The 23625-nt window shown below is 39.0% G+C and overlaps 3 protein-coding genes across 9 annotated transcripts in view; all 3 read right to left on the bottom strand.

Moving 5' to 3' along the window:
• Nucleotides 1-266: 266 nt before the first annotated feature.
• Nucleotides 267-4323, bottom strand: hirip3 (HIRA interacting protein 3). The gene is made up of 8 exons (XM_058049423.1): nucleotides 4179-4323; nucleotides 3645-3765; nucleotides 3425-3569; nucleotides 2648-2878; nucleotides 2375-2565; nucleotides 1064-1211; nucleotides 825-923; nucleotides 267-641 (listed from the first exon to the last, which is right to left on the bottom strand). Exons 1-8 carry the CDS (start codon nucleotides 4250-4252, stop codon nucleotides 466-468), a joined length of 1185 nt encoding a protein of 394 aa, XP_057905406.1. The 5' UTR covers nucleotides 4253-4323; the 3' UTR covers nucleotides 267-465.
• Nucleotides 4324-5171: 848 nt separating this feature from the next.
• On the bottom strand, nucleotides 5172-11408 carry kctd13 (potassium channel tetramerization domain containing 13). 2 transcript variants are annotated; one of them, XM_058049191.1, is made up of 7 exons: nucleotides 11085-11408; nucleotides 9943-10203; nucleotides 8505-8674; nucleotides 7009-7098; nucleotides 6881-6933; nucleotides 6590-6785; nucleotides 5172-6389 (listed from the first exon to the last, which is right to left on the bottom strand). In XM_058049191.1, the coding sequence occupies exons 2-7, from the start codon at nucleotides 10178-10180 to the stop codon at nucleotides 6153-6155; spliced, it is 984 nt and encodes a 327-aa protein (XP_057905174.1). In that variant the 5' UTR covers nucleotides 10181-10203; nucleotides 11085-11408; the 3' UTR covers nucleotides 5172-6152. The 2 variants fall into 2 exon arrangements, with proteins under 2 accessions (XP_057905174.1, XP_057905173.1); XM_058049190.1 differs by having other exon boundaries at nucleotides 10977-11407.
• A 314-nt stretch (nucleotides 11409-11722) lies between these two features.
• Nucleotides 11723-23625, bottom strand: part of sez6l2 (seizure related 6 homolog (mouse)-like 2) — a 59252-nt gene continuing 47349 nt past the window's right edge. For all 6 annotated transcript variants that reach the window (XM_058048764.1, XM_058048763.1, XM_058048762.1 and 3 more), the window contains 12 exons: nucleotides 23372-23555; nucleotides 22103-22266; nucleotides 20689-20883; nucleotides 20285-20423; nucleotides 18629-18825; nucleotides 18343-18537; nucleotides 16313-16507; nucleotides 16054-16245; nucleotides 15843-15881; nucleotides 14553-14670; nucleotides 14342-14453; nucleotides 11723-12902 (listed from right to left, as the gene is read on the bottom strand). In XM_058048764.1, the coding sequence (XP_057904747.1) occupies nucleotides 12873-12902; nucleotides 14342-14453; nucleotides 14553-14670; nucleotides 15843-15881; nucleotides 16054-16245; nucleotides 16313-16507; nucleotides 18343-18537; nucleotides 18629-18825; nucleotides 20285-20423; nucleotides 20689-20883; nucleotides 22103-22266; nucleotides 23372-23555 (1760 nt within the window). In that variant the 3' untranslated portion in view covers nucleotides 11723-12872. The remainder of the gene's footprint in view (nucleotides 12903-14341; nucleotides 14454-14552; nucleotides 14671-15842; nucleotides 15882-16053; nucleotides 16246-16312; nucleotides 16508-18342; nucleotides 18538-18628; nucleotides 18826-20284; nucleotides 20424-20688; nucleotides 20884-22102; nucleotides 22267-23371; nucleotides 23556-23625) is intronic.

Genomic DNA, 23625 nt, shown 5'->3' on the forward strand with positions numbered 1-23625 from the left:
ATGGTTCCGGTTATGTGACGTCATTTGTTATGTAGCGTACTTTTTGCGGGCACAGGCAGGCTATCATTATTTTATCACTGGTCAATGTTGATTATTATTATTAAAGAATATAATTATGTAGTGTTATATGATACATACATAAACGTACACTATTAATCTGTGTCAATGTGTAACTAGTGTAATTAGTACAAGCTATTCTTGTACTAGACTAGTGGTCACTTGTTTAGTTGTTTACATGCTAGCAGTTGTAAAAATGTAGAACAAAATGTAGAGCAAGTAAACTTTTATTTAGCACTAAACATATACATAATAATACTCCATTATACAATTTTTTTGATGTGCCAATCTTTGTATTGATTTTACTTAATAAGGCTTTCCAAACATTTATACAACATACGTATCATAACACACTGTATCAAAAATAAGTCAAATAATTCCAGAAAAACAACACAAAGAACTAAAGCCTCAGTCACTGTCTGCATCATCGCTGATGATTCCTTGCAGGTTGGCCCAGTCCGATGCTCTTCTGCGTCCTCGCTGTGTGTTATTTTCCTGATCGCTGTCAGAGTTGAACGACCGCTGGTATGTAGAGGGCGGGGGGTCACGTTGCTGCCCAAGGGTTCCTCTTCGTTTAGGCCGACCTGTGATAAAGGAACCATTTGTGATCAATATTTGTGTATAACTTACACGTCAACCAAACGCTTGAGTGTTTATTAAGTAATTAAAAGCCATTTTAATCTGATAAAAAGTTGCATGTGCATTCCGTTTTACTTTAAAAAAGGAAAGGAATACTACTGCTTGTCCTAATAACGTTTAATAGTCACCTTGTGCTTGTATGATGTTGTTGACATCCAGCTCAGCCAGTTCTTTAGCTTCTTCTTTCTTCAAACGTATCTTTTTACATTTTTCAATGGATGGCTGACCTGTAAAAAAAAAAAAAAAAAAAAAAAGATATTGCAGTGCAAGCCACAGTTAAAAAAAAAAAGAGTATATTACTGTGATATACAGCTATCTATTATATGTACGTAGTTCTCCGTGTGATACAGTTTGCATTCCCACTAACCCTGAACACCAAGATCGTCCAGCTCCTTCTTTAGAACGGCCACCATGGCGGAAACGCTGCGACAACCATCGAGCAGCTTCTTGTAATTGCGCCTCTCGCCGCAGAGAGAAATGAAGCGCTTGAGCCTCACGACCGATTTGTGTTCATGCTACATCAACGATAGACAGGAAACACTCGTGAAGTCAATAAATAACTTGTGACAAAACAAAATATGTTTATAATGTTCTTAATATGTTTACCATTAGAGCCCTGTAGACATGCAAGAACACCCATATTATCACCTTTACATTTGTAGTACTCAATATAGAGGATATAATAAAAAAGTTATGGCCCCAACAGTATCTTGTGTTGTTATAATGGTTATGTTATTTTTTGTTTTGAAATAATTTAAACCGGGCTGCACGGCGGCCACCTCACAGCTAGGAGACCCGAGTTCAATCCCAATGTGGGTTTTCCCCGGGTACTCCGGCTTCCTCCCACATTCCAAAAAACATGCTAGGTTAATTAGCGACTCCAAATTGTCCATAGGTATGAATGTGAGTGTGAATGGTTGTTTGTCTATATGTGCCCTGTGATTGGCTGGCCACCAGTCCAGGGTGTGCCCCACCTCTTGCCCCGAAGAGGCGAGATAATTCTCGAAAATGAATGAATGAATGAATGAATAATTTAAACCTGCAATAAATGCCTTTTCCGGTGATCACATGCCCGTCTCGCAGAACAATTACTGACACCTAGTGGTCAATGTGAAATACTACATACACAATGAGAATGCTTCTTCTGCCTTGTATTTTTATCGTATTTAATTTGGTCATTTTCATTCATTTTCTACTGCTTTTCCTCACGAGGGTCGTGGGGGGTGCTGGAGCCTATCCCAGCTGTCTTCGGGCGAGAGGCCGGGGTACACCCTGGACTGGTGGCCAGCCAATCACAGGGCACATATAGACAAACAACCATTCACACTCACATTCATACCTATGGACAATTTGGAGTCGCCAATTAACCTAGCATGTTTTTGGAATGTGGGAGGAAACCGGAATACCCGGAAAAAAACCCACGCATGCATGGGGAGAACATGCAAACTCCTGCTGTGAGATCTGCACGCTAACCACCACTCACCAACCACGCATGCTCACCACTCAACCACCGTGCAGCCTAATTTGGCCATTTTATGCTTGAAAATGCTCAATTTAAGTAAAACTTGCTTTAATACAAACTGTTTTTAAACTAATAATAGGCCATTATCAAAACAATGATTATATAACCTATGATAGAGTGATGGTGTGATGTGAGTAGTGTAGATGTTCACCTCACCTTCTGGTTTTTCGCACCGTCATCTTCCTCTTTCTTCCTTGATTTCTTTTTGCCACCATCTTGATCTTTTTCTTTCTTTTTATTGACTTGCTTTTTTTGGGTCTTCATTTCTTGATCATCATCCAAAGAGGGCAGGGATGATGAATCAGAATCAGCCTGGTTTGTTTCCTTTTCCGCCACTATTTTTTCCTCTATATTCCATGAAAGTGATTCATATTATAAGTATTAATGAAAATCAATTCAGATTATATAGAGTAAAGTCTGGATTTTTACCTTTTTCACTTTCATCAGAAGACATTTTGTTGTCCGAGTCACTTCCATCTTCTTCACTCTGGTCCGTTTTCTTATTTGGCACTTTGCTTTTTAGCTCTGCAGCCTCGTCCCCATCTTTAGAGTCTTCTTCACGCTCTCCATTTGTCATCTCCAGCAGCGCATCTCCTGATCTGGTTTTCGTTTCTTCTTCGACTTCACTCGCCACACTTCCTTTGCTGCCGTCCTCTGATTCTGCCATGAGGCAGATAAAAATATAACAAATCTAGAGTTAGAAAAAAAAAAAAACACAGCAGAACACTAGTCAGATTATTCTTAATTGCCTAATGACTCCACTGGGCAATAAATAGCACTCATTGCAAATGAATTGAAAAATGTACTGTTGATCCATGTGATCGTTATCGGCTGCCCTCGCTCATGGATGATTGGTATCATAAAAAAAATAATAAAAAAAAAACAAAAAAAATAACCTTAAACTGTATTATGGAATGCAGGAGGTGAACAAATGTAACAGTTACTGATTGTAAAAGTACCAGATGGAGGGGTAGGATTTAATAAGCTTTGCTTCTTCCTACTCCTTTTGGACATGTGGAACTGTGAACTGATTATGGGATGCATTCAATTGTAATCTGATGCATGTTCAAATGAAATTAAACCATTACCATTACCATAATTGGCAGCAGAAAACCCTGATCAGAGCATCCCTACATATAATGTGTGAATTGACGAGCTTTTATCAACTTTATCTATCACTTCCTGATTTAACCGTTGCAAACTCACCAGACGCAGAGCTGGCATAACGACGGGACTTCTTTTTCTTGGACTCAACCTCACATTCACTCTCGCTTGAAGAATTTTCCCTCTCTCTTTTTCTTTTCTTTTGGGTGTCATCCGTCTCGGACTCGCTTCCACTTTTGCGTGTGTCCTATCAAGTAAAAGCAAATATTTTTTTAGAGTTTTTAGAGCATTCTCTCTTTCTAAGCAATAATAAATTGAATACCTGCATTTTCATCAGTTCCTCTTCAACCACTTGTTTCAGTGTACTTTTAGTGAGTGGACTTAGGGATTCGCCTCCGATGTGGGCCAAATATCGCTTTTTTAACATTCCCAAAGTGAGCAAGCTAAAAAAAACCACAACAATATTATCTAAACATACTGTACATAGAGAAGATAACGGGGAAAAGTTTACAGTGTCAACGACAGTCCAGCAGGTGTCGCTCGTGAACAGCTGTCACCTCACAAGCCATGTAACTTGACGTAATCATACGTGCTAGCTTGTGCTACAAGGCTCGTCGATGCGTCGTAAATCTTAACAGGTTTTAGAAGTTTTAGAATGTGTTTATGTTGCCTTTGCTTAAATGTACCTGAAAACTCATTCTAAAAGACCGTCTGCGGTATAAACTCTTCATAAACGAATCATATTTTTGCTACTTTTCTTGTCAGCACGAGCAGCTAGCTAAGTGTGTTTTAATGTCATCATTATAAAGACATTGCTAGCTCACGCGAGATTTTGGACGTTTCTCAGAAAAAGTACCTTAAATCCCGCTCATCACGGAGTTGTCCGCAGACAAACCTGCGGATAGTTTTCACTTCACTCACAGACAACATGTTTTATAGTGGAGATCCATCCAACTGTTTGGCGGGATTGAGTAATAGGAAGTGACGTCACTTGCCAGGGTACGTTTTTCCGGTTTCTGCGCTCATCACGTTCGACAAATAATAAATCAGGAGGTGTCCAAAGTGCAGCCCAGGCACATCGGCAGATTCGAAAAATACAATTTGAAAAGAAAATAGGGGAAAAAGGCCAAAATAAAATAATTAGTAATTTAATTTATTTACAGAAAAAATGAGGAATAATTTTATTTTTGCAATACTTTTGATTTTATTCTGAAAGCATTATATCGTCCTCCACGTGACAATTTTATTTGTTTTGTTTCTCTTATGACAGATTTTTAAATGTCTTTAAAATATATATATATTTCAGTTTTATTCTAAAATTGCGTTAGAATAAAACTGAAATATATATATTTTTTTATTCTAACGCAATTTTAGAATAAAACTGAAATATATATATTTTTTTATTCTAACGCAATTTTAGAATAAAACTGAAATATATATATTTTTTAAAGACATTTAAAAATCTGTCATAAGAGAAACAAACCTGATAAAAAATATATATTTCAGTTTTATTCTAACGCAATTTTAGAATAAAACTGAAATATATATATTTTTAAAAGACATTTTAAAATCTGTCATAAGAGAAACAAAACAAATAAAATTGTCTCGTGGAAGACGATATAACGCTTTCAGAATAAAATCAAAAGTATTGCAAAAATAAAATTATAACTATGAGAATAATTACAAAAAGAAAGTAAATATTTGGAAACTAAAAAAAAAGAAATATAGCTGTATTTCTTCAATTAAGTCAAGATATTTAAAGAAAAAAAAGAGTATTCTAATGAAGTCTAAAGTCACAATCTAACAAGAATAAACCTTTATATTAGGAAAAAGAATAAAAAGACAAAAAGCAAGCTGGATTTCTTTATTTAGAACAGTTCTCACCACAATTGGACGGAAGAGGAAGTAGTGCATTGTGTTATAAGGACTGAGTTTAAAAAAAAAATGAGACACATATTGTCCAGTGTTTAAAGTTTAGTTTTTCGGGTTTGCACGCAACATCTGAGAATACTAAAAAAATCCTCCAACGGGAGTGGGAAACGTATAAAAAGATAAAAATGCAACCCTGGACGTATTAAGATGGATGTGAGGCCAATAATGTGAAGCGCATATCAGTGGTTTGGTATAAGACATGAAGAAAAAGTGAGAGATCATGGCTCAGAATACAACACATTAGAATCACCTACAGGCATTTTTCCTCTTGAAACGAGCTTAAATAAAATTTTTGCCATTTACAGAAATGAAAAATCTGACGTGTGCTATGAAGTGCAAATGTATACCCCACTTGTTAACACTGCGACTGCATATAAAAGTTAAATACATGACAATAAATTAGGTTCATAAATTAAAAAAAAAACAAAAAACATTACAAAGCGAGAGCAGAAATAATTTAAATAAACAATTGGAGCTGCTCGACAATCTCATTCTTAGACAACTTCACAAAAATATTGGCTATGCAGGCTATTCCAGTGTTAACATATCGAAGCAAAAACAAAACAAAACAAAAAAAAACATCCCGAGCAGATTACTGTCAAGCAAAACTGTCAACCTTACAAAATAAAAGCATATCAAGCCTGAAAAACAGTGTTCCCAAAAAAAAGTCAAACACAGTGATGGCTGCCAGTGCATATCATCAACAGCCACACCCACAAAGGCGGCCGAGAATATCGATGCCAGTTTCACATCCCAGGCTGTTTTTCCTATTTAAAATCTGTACACGACAGTTCATCTTGTAAACATAACATCGTCGCCCCCGCTTCTACTAACAATCAAACTATTGCCGCCGTCGCCGGCATCTCCGAGAACAGGTCGATCTCTGTGCTCACATTGTTTAATCTTTGTACACGGTCTGCTGGCCGTGCCCTCTTTCGTCGTGCATTATGTGCCTCCTGACGTGGATCCGCCGCACTCGCCTGTCGCCGCCCGTTACGCCCTCTTCCTCCGACTGGCCCACTGAGGAACCTCTGGAGTCGACGAGGTGTAAGCCACCCGGACCGGATCTTCTGCTGTTCTCATAGATGAGGATATTGAGGGTTTCTTCAAAAATCCGAGCCTCAGGAAATTCAACCTAAAACCACAGAAGAAGTCGAATACGAGTTTGAAAGCCTCATTCAAACAAGAACCGTTCACAAGAACAGGTTCACCTCAAAGAACCGGTTTCATAAGCACATGTTGACTGACAAGACTGGAAGTATTATTGAAACATGATGACAAAATTCCACTCGTTTCCAATTGTGTTTCAACACAACAACGTTCGATGACACTCACTTTGGTCTGCTTCTTCTCCGTGGCATAGACGATGGACGTGCAGCAAACTTCGGCTATCTTGCGGCCTTCGCCGTAAAAAGACCAGCAGCAGATCTCATCCCCTAGCACGTCTTTGACAAACAGGACTCGGCCGTTGAAGCGAAGGACGAGTTTGTCGAAGAGTTCAATGTTTTTCAACAAGTTGTCATCGGAATTGCTTGTGTGATAGCGGGAGTACATCATGAACATGATTAGAATGGGCGATACGGCAAAGATCCGTGTTCGTGGGCTCAAGAGGCAGACATATTTTACCTGGTGTATGAATATTTGTTGTTCCCCCTGTTGTTCTGCAACTTTACAACCGGCTGTAAAAACAAAAGACAACACAATAAATCAAAGATGGCCGCAGAATCACAAAATCACAAACACGAGTGCTCTACCTTTCTGCAGGTCGCTATCATCTTCTGCTCCTCTTTGGCTGACGTGATCATGGGGATGCGACACACACTTTCAAACACGTCCTTTTGTTTCTATAGCGGGGAAACAGCACCACTTAGATACTGTACTATTAGGCTAAGCTAATTGCTAAAGTAAAAGCACTTGCTAAATTAGAATGGAATTGAATGACCTTTATTGTCATTATACAAGATGTACAACGAGATTGGAGAGCTTCTCCTTTCAGTGCAGTAGTCAAGTTTAAAAAAAAAAGTATATAAAAGTAGAGTAAAAAAGACAATTTAACAAGATGTACGAAGAGCTTGCAACCAAAAGGCGCTAAATCCATTTTGACTGATTTCGAGAAAATCAATGATTTTTAATTACGCACATATCAATCTATTTGGTCATCAAGTCTATATTGCAAATGAAAGAGCTATCAATATAGGTCATAAAAATGCATGCTATAAAAATCCTGCACACACCATGTATTTTATATATTTTTTTAAATTATTTTTTTTCGGATTTAGCGCCTTTTGGCTGAAATAAATTTGAAGTCACCTTTAACTTCTTCAATGGCATTGTTGTAAAAGAATGTAAGGTTCTTTAATGTGCTATGCTAATAAAATAATTACATCACAGAAGCCATTCTCAACATACAAAATATACATACAAAATAATTATTATTAATTAAATTAATAAAAAATTTATTAAAAGCAGTGCTCATATTTGACTGCACCATGAAGGTGACAGTGACAAAAATCATCTCATTACAAACTCTTTACATTGTATGTTTTTTAGTACAAGTAAAATAATGTTTCTCATGAAAGTTGGAGGTGTCAAGGTAGAGACATGCCTTTTATGGCGTAAAAAAAAAACTTCCATGTTACAGAATACTGTAAAAACACAATTTGTGTTCTCCTGAATTGCATAACATACTGTAACTATCATACGTGTACTTCATGTACACCAACAAAACAGGATGCGCACTGATACTGGCTTTCTGTATGTGCAGTGCCAATTGTATTCTTCTCTCTGATTGGTCAGATTATCAATAGATGGGAAACTTGGGCCAATCAGAATAAAGAGTAAAGAAAGGGATTTAGCTCCTTTTGCTTGAAATCATAAATTTCATATCACTTTTTTCATATTTTTTTAAAAAAAGACCAAAATATGTGATTTGGATACACATGACAGAGGTCTATTAAACTCATGAAAAACATGCAACTTAGTGAAAATTGGATTTAGCGCCTTTTGGTTGCAAGCTCTTCATATACAAGATATATACAAGATATCCAAAATATACACATAGTATTGCACGGAGCATATGCAGGAGCAGATATATTAATTTTAGTGCAATGATAAATGGGTCATAGTGCAAATAATGACTGGTGTATACAGATGAGTAAAGTCACATATGAGTGTATTGTAATGGTTGTTAAATAAATGAACTAAAGAACTAGCGATGCCGACTCTATTGACGACACACAACCTACTTTACCTGCATGGCGGTGAGGCAGTGCTGGACCAGTCCCTGGACCCTGTAGTGCTGGGCCTCTTTCAGGACCTCTTCAAGTTCTCTGTGGTCTTCGGGGAGTGGTACCGAGCCATCGCGGAGGAAGTTTAATACGAGTCCAAAATGACGACCACTTCGTTCTAAAATGACCCATCCTGGTGCAGAAAGACAGAAGGCTCGTTATATATGGATGATGGTTGGTTTTACTCCTCGCTCCCAAACAGGAGGATTCACTCTGATTCACTCAGCTTGTCTCAATACCTTGGTCTTGATACGCCATTTGGACTAATATTATTATGCCATACATTATCATTACATTAATTAAAAATGGACGAGTGGTTAGCACGCAGGCCTCACAACTAGAAGACTCGAGTTCGATTCCACCCTTATGTTCTCCCTGTACATTGGTAGGTTTTCTCCGGGTGCTCCGGTTTCCTCCCACATTCCAAAAACATGCTAGGTTAATTAGCGACTCCAAATTGTCCATAGGTATGAATGTGAGTGTGAATGGTTGTTTGTCTATATGTGCCCTGTGATTGGCTGGCCACCAGTCCAGGGTGTACCCCGGCCTCTCGCCCAAAGACAGCTGGGATAGGCTCCAGCACCCCCGCGACCCTCGTGAGTGTAAGCGCTAGAAAATGAATGAATGAATAAACCTTCTAAATGTGTTTTTTTAACATTATTAGAGCTCTCTAGACATGAAGTAGCACCCCTATAGTCATTTATACACTCCTATAATTCATTATTTATGACATTACACAACTCTTTTGCTGGAGACCCGAGTTCAATTCCGCCCTCGGGCATCTCTGTGTGGGGTTTGCATGTTCTCCCCGTGCATGCGTGGGTTTTCTCCCCGGGTACTCCGGTTTCCTCCCGCATTCCAAAAACATGCTCGGTTAACTGGCGACTCCAAATTGTCCATAGGTATGAATATGAGTGTGAATGGTTGTTTGTCTATATGTGCCCTGTGATTGGCTGGCCACCAGTCCAGGGTGTACCCCGGCCTCTCGCCTGAAGACAGCTGGGATAGGCTCCAGCATACCCATGACCCTTGTGAGGATAAGCGGTAGAAAATGAATGAATGAATGAATGAAGTACAGCAATGAATCTCGCACACAATAAAACTAAAATAAAGTAAAATTATTCCAACAACATGCATGCTAGGTTAATTGCCGACTCCAAATTGTCCATAGGTATGAATGTGAGTGTGAATGGTTGTTTGTCTATATGTGCCCTGTGGCCAGCCCAAAGACAGCTGGGATAGGCTCCAGCATGAGGATAAGCGGTAGAAAATGAATGAATGAAAAAATGGTCTCAAAATAAGGTTTCCAATAACAATGTTAATCAGCAATAATTATTAATTTTCGTGCCATTTATGTGACAAAATTGCATACATAAATAACCACATATACGCTCTACTCACCGTCTGAGTCTATGTTCACCTCGGTTCCTCCATTGCATATCGTCTGCAGGACACTTTCCTCCTTGGTCAGCGTCTGGACAGTGGTAAAATGCAGCGAGCCGCCCACGTTCAACTTGACGTACTTGCTTCCCAGCAGGCCCTGATGTCTTTGTTCAACAGCGCTCTGGAAAGCAGGCTGGGAGACGGCAGACTGGGCAGCGTTGGCAGCATGACTGCCGACTGACGCCTCAGCAGACATGGGACTGAATGGTTCCTCTCCCACTGTCACACAAGAGGAAGAGAGAGCGATGTTTGTATTGGAGCGGAAAAGGGAATAAGTGTCACTGTGGATTTTATGCTTTGAGCTGAGTTTCAGTGGAAAACAGCATCTGACTAGAATTAAACAGAAGTCTGGTTATGGTCAGAGTTACTGTATGTGGATTGAAAACATGGTTAATCTGTCATACTAGCTTCTTTTCATTGATATACTGTCAACTACTTACATTATTTACAATTAAATATTTATCATAATTAACTCGAATTAAACAGAAGTCTGGTTATGGTCAGGGTTACTGTATGTGGATTGAAAAAATGGTTAATCTGTCATACTGTCTTCTTTTCATTGACATACTGTCAACTACTTACATTATTTACAATTAAATATTTATCATAATTAACTCGAATTAAACAAAAGTCTGGTTATGGTCAGAGTTCTTTGCATTCATTCAAATGAACAATACTGTTTGTGTATTGAAATAATGGTTAATCTGACCTTCTTTTGTTGACATTCTGTCAACTACTTACATTATTTACAATTAAATATTTATCATAATTATTTTTTTCAAATGACATTTAATCTAAGTTCTCTCTATAAGAAGGGTTTAGTATAAACTTTGGCTTTGATCACAAGTTTATGCGAGGCAATACGCCATGCATTATATCGAATGCTCGACTGGAATGTTAAGATTTAAAAATAAAAACAATGTTACTAAAAATTAAATGCCAAGACGTCATCATTTCGGACTGTTGTGTCGTATTAGCAAAAATGTACTTACAACGCTGAACATCAAAAGGGAACTGGAGAATTGAAGCAATCTCTTAAAACGTTTGCTAATTGTGCAACAGCGAAAGAGTTCGAGTAAAAAAAAAAAAACTCAACTAACCTGCTTGTGCGAACAAGCAAAAATCTTTCTAATTATTCTGCAGCGTAGCTAAGGTTTGACAGTTCGGTTAGCTAGCCCGCTAGCATAGCTAAATCAAAATGGCAACATCGGCTAGTCCATTTTGATTCCCAAACTCCTCGTTTCAGGTTCGTTTCACTCGCGGTAATAAACTTCGGTAGCAAGGCATAAAAAATGCCTTCACTTGTATAAAACATAAATTAAAAGTTAGAAATGAAGATTATTCCATGTTAATCTACGAAGCTAACTGGGTCACACGGAAACGAAAGCTCCACATCTTCCGGTATTTTCTTCTTCTACTGCCTGTAAATCGGCATAAGAAAGAAAGCATATACGTGACTGCCCCCTATCTTGAGTAACACAAATTGCAGTTCAGATTGTTTTGATTACTCACGTTTTTATATTGTTTATATTTAGCAGATGTGTCGTATTTATGTTTATATATTTTTAGGGTCATATTTATGTTGTACCAGGGATATCTAAACTGTTTTATTGGCTCATTTTATATTGTAAATATATAATATTTAGTACAAAATACTGTACACAGGCCTTATGGAATATGTCTGTTGATGAGTACAAACACTATACAAAAATATACAGGGATAGAAAAATGAAACTTCCAACAGATTGTACACCATTCAACAGAGACTTTATTTCCAGTTCAGCAAATAAATAACCATCTTCAAAAGAATCTACTTATATATGAAGCAAAAAAATAAATAAAAATGCTACTGATTAAAAAAAAAAAGAGTTCAGTCTACTAAGCAACAGTCTCCAAGAGCTTCCATTTGGCACGAACGTTTGCCGCGCAAACAACAATCGTTTTTGAAATAAATACATAATGCATTACAGCAAAAACAGCCAGGGTTGTCATTTTTCATCAACATAGTGCATACAACATCAAATCTGATATGTCGATAACTATAATGATAATGGCGAGATTGAGCAGAAGCAATATAATTTACAATCAGTGCATGCTTTAAGCATAATGACATTCATGTCCTCTCCTCTTGTTACTACATGTCATGAGACACTAGGTGGTAATGCCTTTTTTTTTTTGAAAAGCCCCAAAAATAAATCAAATCAAAAATAAAACACTGCTTTTGTAAACACTACTTCAACAACAGATGAAACATTTAAGGACATTGAGTTATTTTTTTTATCATATTTTGGCACTGAATTTTCATTATCTGTTGAAAGAAAATATACAACCTCCCCTGACCAAGTGTAAATATGAGGTTTATATATATATATTTAATCTAGTACTTTATATACTGTATATATATCAACCTCAGTCAATATCAAGTCATATTTACATTCAACGTGTTGGTGTGAATTTTACACAAAAAAGACAAAAAGTGAGGAAAAGAGAAAACGGTGACCGAAGGACGATTTAGTCTGTGACACATAAATATAAACATTCAAGTTTTTTTGTTTGGTAAAATGTGTAAGATTAGCGTGTTGGTATTGCTAATGAGTCAAATATTTTGGCCTCGATATAATTGAACAAAACACTTCTTTGTCGTCTCCTGTTATAGAGCCCAATTGTTAACCCCTCGTAAGGCACCAGTCCCGATGTAATAATAATAAGAATAATAACTGGACTGTCATGTCACCAATAGAACTTCCGTATAATTCATAAACTCACCAAATGATAAAAAAAAAAAAAAGTCAAAGGGGGATTTGATGGTTTTATAGTAATAAAAACATTTTGCCCTTCCGAGCAACTTTATCTCGTCGTTTTTAAATCTCACCAAGATACGTCGCTCTTCAAATGGACACTTCGTACTCCCGTGTATCCTGTGGACAGAAATTGAACAGGGAAGACGTCATGATTAAAAATGAAAAACATGTAATTATAACATAAAATTGCTTGTTTCCGGCAGTTAATTTGTTCCTTACAAGGGTACACCCTGGACTGGTGGCCAGCCAATCACAGGGCACATATAGACAAACAACCATTCACACTCACATTCATACCTATGGACAATTTGGAGTCGCTAATTAACCTAGCATGTTTTTGGAACGTGGGAGGAAACCAGAGGAAACCCATGCAAACGCAACATAGAGATGCCCGAGGGTGGACTTGAACTCGGGTCTTCTAGCTGTGTGACCTGCGCGCTAAACACTCAACCACCGTGTAGCACATATGTGTTGTATACAGCATTTTTAAAATATCGTTTTTCGTGATCGGGAAAAAAGTTCAATCCCACCCCGAGTGGTTAGCGGTGAGTGGTTAGCACGCAGGCCTCACAACTAGGAGACCCGAGTTCGATTCCACCCTCGGCGTTTGCAGGTTCTCCCCGTGCATTGGTGGGTTTTCCCCGGGTACTCCGGTTTCCTCCCACATTCCAAAAACATGCTAGGTTAATTGGCGACTCCAAATTGTCCATAGGTATGAATGTGAGTGTGAATGGTTGTTTGTCTATATGTGCCCTGTGATTGGCTGGCCACCAATACAGGGTGTACCCCGCCTCTCGCCCAAAGACAGCTGGGATAGGCTCCAGCACCCCCGCGACCCTCGTGAGGAAAAAGCGGTCGAAAATGAATGAATGAATGAACCTTCTAAATGTGTTTTTTAAAACATTATTAAAGCTCTCTAGACATGAAGTAGCACCCCTATAGTCACTGATACACTCTTATAATTCATTATTTATGACATTTCACAACTCTTTTGCTGGAGACCCGAGTTCAATTCCACCTTCAGCCATCTCTGTGTGGAGTTTGCATGTTCTCCCCGTGCATGCGTGGGTTTTCTCCGGGTACTCCGGTTTCCTCCCACATTCCAAAAACATGCTAGGTTAATTAGTGACTCCAAATTGTCCATAGGTATGAATGTGAGTGTGAATGGTTGTTTGTCTATATGTGTCCTGTGATTGGCTGGCCACCAATACAGGGTGGACCCTGCCTCTCGCCCGAAGACAGCGGACCCTCATGAGGATAAGCGGTAAAAAATGAATGAATGAATGATGGGGGAAAAAATCACATACTGATATCAAACGATATTGCATATTTTTGCTGATATCAGACCGATAATTATCGGACATTCCCTATATATTACACTTCATATCACATCTTTTGACTGCTTTATGTTTGTATTTTTGTTCATTTAAATTAAGCCTTGCTTAAGTATACAGCCATGAAACAGCAATCATTTTTGAAAAACCGATGTTCGAACTGTAGCAAAAGACGACTTTTTAACGACATAAGAGATGAAGCGAACTGGAGGGTTTCCTTACCCCCGCCTCGTACAGAGGGTTGTTGAAATCCGACTCGACTGTAATGGGACTGTAGGAGTGTGTATGAGAAAGAGACTTCCAGAAAAGTGGCTTCCATTCTAGTCTGCAGATGCTGTGAGGAAGGGAGGGTGGTGGGGGGGCAAAAACAAAAAAAGCATATAATCACATAAATTCATAACATAGTACCCGAGCTTGTTTTAGCAGTACTTACTTTGTATAGTACATGTATATTCCTCCAATCAGTAGGATGACCAGGATGATGGGCAGAATTATTGCCAGCGCAATGTTCTCACTCAGGATCTGATGGGAGGGCTCAAACGATTGGGATACTGGAATAGAAATATGACGGTTAACTTCATAAGACGCTTTTAGCACTTTATGTCTCCTCATGTTTACATGGATTTATGCCTTTTCTTTTTTTTATGTCAAATGTTTATTCTAAGTGTACTTAACATCAACCTACCCGCAAGGACTAAAGATGGAAATTAAGCTAATCTTAATATAATCTTGCATATTTACATGAAAACGTTGATTAAGTGTCCTTGTGTTTCTTACATAAATACAGAGAGAGAAAAAGAAATATATATTAAAAAAAAATATAAAATAAAATAAAATAAAATAAAAGTGTACATGGGTTTATGCCTTTTCTTTATTATTTTTATGTCAAATGTTTATTCCAACCGACCCACAAGGACTAAACTAAAGATGGAAATTAGCCACTGGCTATAATCTTGCATATTTACATGAAAAAGTTTATGAAGTGTCCTTGTGTTTCTTACATAAATACAGCGAGAAATAGAAATATATATTTAAAAAAAATATAAAACAATATTTAAAAAAATACAATAAAATAAAATAAAACGAAATAAAATAGAATAAAAGTGTACATGAGTTTATGCCTTTTCTTTATTATTTTTATGTCAAATGTTTATTTTAAGTGTATTTAACACTAACCTACCCGCAAGGACTAAAGATGGAAATTAGCCACTGGCTATAATAAATGCATATTTACATGAAAAAGTTTATGAAGTGTCCTTGTGTTTCTTACATAAATACAGAGAGAAATAGAAATATATATTTAAAAAATATATATAAAAAAAAAAATATATATATATATATAAATAAAAATAAATAAAAATAAATAAAAATAAATAAAAATAAATAAAATAAAATAAAAGTGTACATGGGTTTATGCCTTTTCTTTATTATTTTTATGTCAAATGTTTATTCTAAGTGTATCTAACACCAACCTACCCACAAGGACTAAAGATGGAAATTAGCCACTGGCTATAATAAATGCATATTTACATGAAAAAGTTGATTAAGTGTCCTTGTGTTTCTTACATAAATACAGAGAGAAATAGAAAAATATATTTAAAAAATATAATAATATAGGAAAAGCGGTAGAAAATGAATGAATGAATGAATATATAAAATATAATATATATATAATATATATAAAATATATAAAATAATATAAAAAATAGAGAACTATAATCACCTTCTAATTTGTGATCATCCAGAAGCTCCTCGTAGGCCACTGTGTAAAATAAAGCACATCATGAAACAATCCTCAATCCAGGTCAATGTGGTATCTTCTGCACTTTTCCAATCTTATTTTGAAATAGTCCAGACCTGAATCCAGTCCAGGCTCAATGTGGAGTGCTTTCAGACAAGCGCAGGACAATTTGGGGCTTTTTTTTTTTTTTTACCTTTGCAAAAGGGCGGTGGGCTGTTCCACTGAGAGGGGTGTCCGGGCACACAGCAGATAATAACCTCCCCGATAAGCTCATAGCCTTCATAGCAGAAAAAGCGCAGACTTTCTCCTGCCTGGTAGCTGTGCTTGTACAACGTTTGGTAGCCGTTGTCGGGGACACCCGGGTTGGGACACGGGTCGTATTTTACTGGACACAGAGGACATTCACTTGTCTGGATTTTATGGATTTCCTGGATGTGGGAATGACAACTTACAAACACATTTAGGGCTGTGGTCGCTCCATTTGGGGGTACCGGTGTCTCGTCCGTGGCAGGAGATTTGAACGGGCCCCTCCAGTTGGTAACCCTGGTTGCAGGAGAAACGGACAACAGTTCCCAATGCAAAACCGGCTTCAGGGCGAACTGAGCGCGCTCCGTTGACAATCTCTCCCGGATCAGGACACTGCTGGACTGTGGATGTGGGAAAAAAACGACAGAATTCCATTTCATGCTTCACTTCCAATTTGGCACCTTCCCTCTATCACGTTTCATTCATTTAATCATTTTCTACCGTTTTTCCTCACAAGAGTCGAAGGGGTGCTGGAGCCTATCCCAGCTGTCTTCAGGCGAGAGGCGGGGTACACCCTGGACTGGTGGCCAGCCAATCACAGGACACATATAGACAAACAACCATTCACACTCACATTCATACCTATGGACAATTTGGAGTCGCTAATTAACCTAGCATGTTTTTGGAATGTGGGAGGAAACCGGAGTACCCGGAGAAAACCCACGCATGCACGGGGAGAACATGCAAACTCCACACAGAGATGGCCGAGGGTGGAATCGAACTCGGGTCTCCAGCAAAAGAGTTGTGTAATGTCATAAATAATGAATTATAGGAGTGTATAAGTGACTATAGGGGTGCTACTTCATATCTAGAGAGCTCTAATAATGTTAAAAAAAACACATTTAGAAGGTTCATTCATTCATTTTCTAGCGCTTATCCTCACAAGGATCACAGGGGGTGCTGGAGCCTATCCCAGCTGTCTTGGGGCGAGAGGCGGGGTACACCCTGGACTGGTGGCCAGCCAATCACAGGGCACATATAGACAAACAACCATTCACACTCACATTCATACCTATGGACAATTTGGAGTCGCCAATTAACCTAGCATGTTTTTGGAATGTGGGAGGAAACCGGAGTACCCGGAGAAAACCCACGCATGCACAGGGAGAACATGCAAACTCCACACAGAGATGGCCGAGTGTGGAATCGAACTCGGGTCTCCAGCAAAAGAGTTGTGTAATGTCATAAATAATGAATTATAGGAGTGTATAAGTGACTATAGGGGTGCTACTTCATGTCTAGAGAGCTCTAATAATGTTTAAAAAAACACATTGAGAAGGTTCATTCATTCATTCATTTTCTAGCGCTTATCCTCACGAGGGTCACAGGGGGTGCTGGAGCCTATCCCAGCTGTCTTCAGGCGAGAGGCGGGGTACACCCTGGACTGGTGGCCAGCCAATCACAGGGCACATATAGACAAACAACCATTCACACTCACATTCATACCTATGGACAATTTGGAGTCGCCAATTAACCTAGCATGTTTTTGGAATGTGAGAGGAAAAACCGCACGCATGCACGGGGAGAACATGCAAACTCCGCACAGAGATGGCCGAGGGTGGAATCGAACCCTGGTCTATCACGTTTCATCAAAAATATATTATTCAATAAATCCTTGCTGTTCCTGCTGGAATAAATTAAGCATTTTTTAGCATTATGTCAGCTAAATAAATTAAAATACACATAAAAGGCAGTTAAAAGATGCATTCAAAAACATGTTTGCCACTCATAAGTTTGACTAACACGAGCTACAGTTTTGACCTCAACTCTGAACCGCTGACGTCACTTCCTGTTCACCCCCATGTTTATATAGCAACACACTGAAGTCTAATTTTTGGGTAATAGGAGTGTAAAGCGGACTATAGGGGTGTTATTTTATGTCTAGAGGGCTCTAATAATGTTTAAAACATATTGGTCGGAAACAGATTATCGAAAGAAGGCATTACTGTCGAGGCAAACGGGGCAGTGCCCCACCAAATCCAGCAGGTGGCAGTGCAGTATAAATATTCCTTTACTAATAAAAAGCACAACGCATAAACTCATAACAGTGGTGTTAATTACTATGTTCCTGCCAAGTTTCCCTGCCCTTTCTTTGTCTTCTGAGGCAGCAGAGTCATATCTCTGACGTTGCCAAGGAAACAGCTTATTAAGTCCGAGTACGGAAAGGAAATTGAACCTTTGACACAAGTAGGTGGGCTGCTGCTCCAGGAAAGGTCCCACTGACAGGTGATGATGTCCGAACCGTTGATGTCATATCCTGGTTGGCACTGATAGGTCAGTACACTCCCCCTCACAGGGGCGGAGTGGGACGAGCTGATCCACCCGAACTCGATTTGAGGGAGAGTGGGACAGGTGTCATTTGGCTCAACCTCTGCATGACACAAACACAGAAGACATTACGCAAAGAATGAAGTATTATAGTACACAAAGTAATTATCGATGGATTGGGAAAACTTACTTACCACGATAATGGATTAGGAATCCCTGACTCAGGATAAAACTGGAATCTTCAGGATCGCTCTGAAATTGAATGGTGACCTCTGACCCCCCGGATACAACTTTGAAACGTTCTTTGGATCCGAGGTACTGGCCGATGACGTGGGACATGAGGTCACGGCCGTCGAAAATGGTCAGCACGTCGGTGTGGCGAATATTCAAACTTTTTGAAGCGGGGAAAAACAGACAGAGAATGAAAAAAATAGACATAATCCATATTTTACATATTTTACACTGTAAAAAAACAGTACTATAAGTTAAACATGTGTGACTTTCGAAGCATAAATAAATAAATCCAATATTTTCATAATTACAACATAAAAACCCTATTTACAAACTTAAATACTATTGATATTACTAGAGCCCTCCAGACACGAATAGCAACCCTATAGTCAACTTGACACTCATATTACCCAATATAGTAGACATAATAAGATTATTTTATTATTACTTCCAAATTGTCCATAGGTATGAATGTGAGTGTGAATGGTTGTTTGTCTATATGTGCCCTGTGATTGGCTGGCCACCAGTCCAGGGTGTACCCCGCCTCTTGCCCGAAGACAGCTGGGATAGGTTCCAGCACCCCCTTGCGACCCTTGTGAGGAAAAGCGGTAGAAAATGAATGAATGAATTGATATTACTAGAGCCCTCCAGACACGAATAGCAACCCTATAGTCAACTTGACGCTCATATTACCCAATATAGTAGACATAATAAGAAAAAATATGACATAATAAAATTGTGAGTGAAATTCAAAGTCGGAAGTTGTGAGGGATTACTGTACCTCAGGAGGTTGCCTACAGCCACAGCTGTTGATGTTTGTGATTAGAGACCACACACACCCTATTACTTTTTTTTTTTTTACTAACTTACATATGGGGCGGCACCGCGGTCGAGTGGTTAGCGCGCAGACCTCACAGCTAGAAGACCCGGGTTCAATTCCACCCTCGGCCATCTCTGTGTGGAGTTTGCATGTTCTCCCCCGTGCATACGTGGGTTTTCTCCGGGTACTCCGGTTTCCTCCCACATTCCATATATTCCAATATAAAGGTGACTATAGGGGTGTTATTTCATGTCGAGAGGGCTCTAATAATCTTAAAAACGCATATTAAGAAGGTCATAAACAGGTTTTCTATGGTCTTCCATTTATTTTCTGTGACTATATCTATTATATTAGGTAATGGGAGTATAAAGGTGAATATAGGGGTGTTATTTCATGTCGAGAGGGCTCTAATAATCTTAAAAACGCATATTAAGAAGGTCATAAACAGGTTTTCTATGGTGTTCCATTTACAAACAAAGAATCTTAGGCTGCTAAGTGGTTAGCACACAGGCCTCACAGCTAGGAGACCCTAGTTCAATTCCACCCTCGGCCATCTCTGTGTGAGTTTCTGGGTTTTCTCCGGGTACTCCGGTTTCCTCCCACATTCCAAAAACATGCTAGGTTAATTAGCGACTCCAAATTGTCCATAGGTATGAATGTGAGTGTGAATGGTTGTTTGTCTATATGTGCCCTGTGATTGGCTGGCCACCAGTCCAGTGTGTAACCGCGCCTCTCGCCCCGAAGACAGCTGGGATAGGCTCCAGCACCCCCGCGACTCTGAATGAATGAATGAACTTACATATGGATGTCCAATTCGATGCGTTTCTCCTCATTGCCGTGGATCTGCCACAAGCAATCCAGACCCTTGGAGTAGCTCTGGGGCCAATCAGGAGACAGGATGGTGCCGGACGGTTCGGTGAGGTCGCCTCCACACAGCGCTAATGCAGAAAATACACAAAGTGAAGTTCCCACAGCAAAACATGATGGGATAGAATCCTGGTATCATCCAGTCATGTGTCTGTGTTGTGTCTGTGGAATAATTAATTAGACTGGGAACTTCAATCAATGAACATTAATTACTTTGACACAACCACTTCATTACCTGAATCCTTAGAGGTAGGAAAAACAAGGCAAATGAGCAACAAAGTCGACATGACAACTTGATATGGAAAACCAGGAATACTCCGATAACATTCCACATACCTTTGCACACAGGCTCACTATCATTCCAGTGGGGATTGCTGGGGTCCACACACTCAATGGTGGCTGAGCCCTGTTCCATGACGAAGCCCGGGGAGCAGCTGAAGGTGACGGTGGTGCCCAGCTGGTAGCTGATGTCACTGCTGCTGAAGTTGCCGTGAGGCATGTAGGGCTCCCAGCAGTGCTCATCGTCAAACGCTAAAACGACAACAGCAAAATACGACATGATGAAACACCCTAAATTCGTAAAGATATGTTATGTTATGGCGTTACATACTATAGACATTCATTCATTTTCTATTCAGAGTTGTGTAATGTCATAAATAATGAATTATAGCAGTGTAAAAGTGACTATAGGGGTGCTACTTCATGTCTAGAGAGCTCTAATAATGTTAAAAAACACATTTAGAAGGTTCATTCATTCATTCATTTTCTAGCGCTTATCCTTACGAGGGTTGCGAGGGGTGCTGGAGCCTATCCCAGCTGTTTTTGGGGCACACCCTGGACTGGTGGCCAGCCAATCACAGGGCACATATAGACAAACAACCATTCACACTCACATTCATACCTATGGACAATTTGGAGTCGCCAATTAACCTAGCATGTTTTTGGAATGTGGGAAACCCAGAGATGGTCAAGGGTGGAATTGAACTTGGGTCTCCTAGCTGTGAGGCCTGCGCGCTAACTACTCGTTCACCGTGAAGCCTGGTTTAAGTTACATTCATTCATTCATTCATTCATTTTCTATCGCTTATCCTCACAAGGGTCGTGGGGGGGGTGCTGGAGCCTATCCCAGCTGTCTTCTGGGGTGAGAGGCGGGGTACACCCCGGACTGGTGGCCAGCCAATCACAGGGCACATATAGACAAACAACCATTCACACTCACATTCATACCTATGGACAATTTGGAGTCGCCAATTAACCTAGCATGTTTTTGGAATGTGGGAGGAAACCGGAGTACCCGGAGAAAACCCAGAGATGGTCAAGGGTGGAATTGAACTCGGGTCTCCTAGCTGTGAGGTCTGCGTGCTAACCACTCAACCGCTGTGCAGCCCATACTGGAGACAGCTAAGCCCAATTTATCAATACCCTGGAAAAAAAAATAACGAAAAAAGTAAAAAATAAAAACAAAATTAAGAGAAAAAAGTCGTACTTTAACAATAACAAGGTTGCAACTTTCTAAGAATAAATATTCTATTATATAATATTATGAGGAAAAATAATGTTATTGTTAGAGAAGCCTGCTTTAGCTGGCAATTCTCGTGTATTTTCCAGAGAAATACGGATGTCATCAACCCAAATGTGGATTTTCCCCCAGCGGCTAGGCATTGGCAAACATTTATTTTCCACTTAGCCTCCTACAAAAAAAAAAAAAAATCCATATAATGTCCATAGTGTCCGTCGCCTTGACACTTACCCTCATATCGCAGCGCCAGAAGAAGAGGGATGGAGGATGAATCAGCAGTGAGCTCCAAGTAAAGTGAGGTGCTCTCGCTCAGCAGTCCGTGCTCCGGGACGTCATCCAGATCCGAGTCGAAGAGCGGAGATGACAGCGAACTGTTTCCACTGCGCACAATTAACCTCAAAGGACAAAAAGCATATTACTTACATGACAGGGGATGCATAGAACATAAAATACAGCAGTGAAGGTGATGTCAGAGATTTTTTTTGATTAAGAAAATAGATCATAAAGCTGTTAAGACACAGGATTTACAATTATGTTTACCTCATTGTAAAGCTATACACGTCTCGTCTTTTAAATGTGCAAGACACAGTACTCCGTAGTAATTAGTTAGGATTTTAATCTCAATTGTTTAACCTGCAATTTGATTGGATGAAAGTGTTCAATTTTTGTTGTTTTAATGGAACTGGGATTTTATTTTGTGCATGATTATGCAGAATTTTGGGTAGAAAACCTGTTTATAACCTTCTTAATACGCCTTTTTAAGATTATTAGAGCCCTCTACACATGAAATAACACCCCTATATTCACTATTATACTCCCATTACCCAATATAATAGATATAGTAACAGAAAATAAATGGAAGACCATAGAAAACCTGTTTATGACCTTCTAAATACGCGTTTTTAAGATTATTAGAGCCTCTACACATGAAATAACACCCCTATATTCACCTTTATACTCCCATTACCCAATATAATAGATATAGTAACAGAAAATAAATGGAAGACTATAGAAAACCTGTTTATAACCTTCTTAATACGCGTTTTTAGGATTATTAGAGCCCTCTAGACATGAAATAACACCCCTATATTCACCCTTATACTCCCATTACCCAATATAATAGATATAGTAACAGAAAATAAATGGAAGACCATAGAAAGCCTGTTTATGACCTTCTTAATATGCGTTTTTAAGATTATTAGAGCCCTCTAGACATGAAATAACACCCCTATATTCACATTTATACTCCCATTACCCAATATAATAAATATAGTAAGAGAAAATAAACGGAAGAGCATAGAAAACCTGTTTATAACCTTCTTAATATGTGTTTTTAAGATTATTAGAGCCCTCTAGACATGAAATAACACCCCTATATTCACTATTATACTCCCATTATGCAATATAATAGATATAGTAACAGAAAATAAGCCATTTAAGATGCACAATATAAACTGCAATTTTAAATTGATCCAAAAGTCCCAGTGGGAAACTACTTACTTATCGTCATCTTCATCCAGCGCGATCCTCTCAAAGTGCAGGTGGAGTCTGTGGCCCTCTTTGGCCTCCAGCAACCAATGGCAGCTCAGGTTGTTTCCATTACTGTGGTTGGCGACAGACGGAGGGGGTGGTGAGAGTATTCGGCCCACTGTTGCATTACGAATCCACCCTCCGCAAGACACAGCTAAACAAAAAAAAAAGTAGTATAATTACATATAAAAACACGTATGATGTATGTTCCGGTTGTTCATGAG

Source organism: Doryrhamphus excisus, chromosome 15, assembly GCF_030265055.1.
Source record: "Doryrhamphus excisus isolate RoL2022-K1 chromosome 15, RoL_Dexc_1.0, whole genome shotgun sequence".
NCBI lineage: Eukaryota > Metazoa > Chordata > Actinopteri > Syngnathiformes > Syngnathidae > Doryrhamphus > Doryrhamphus excisus.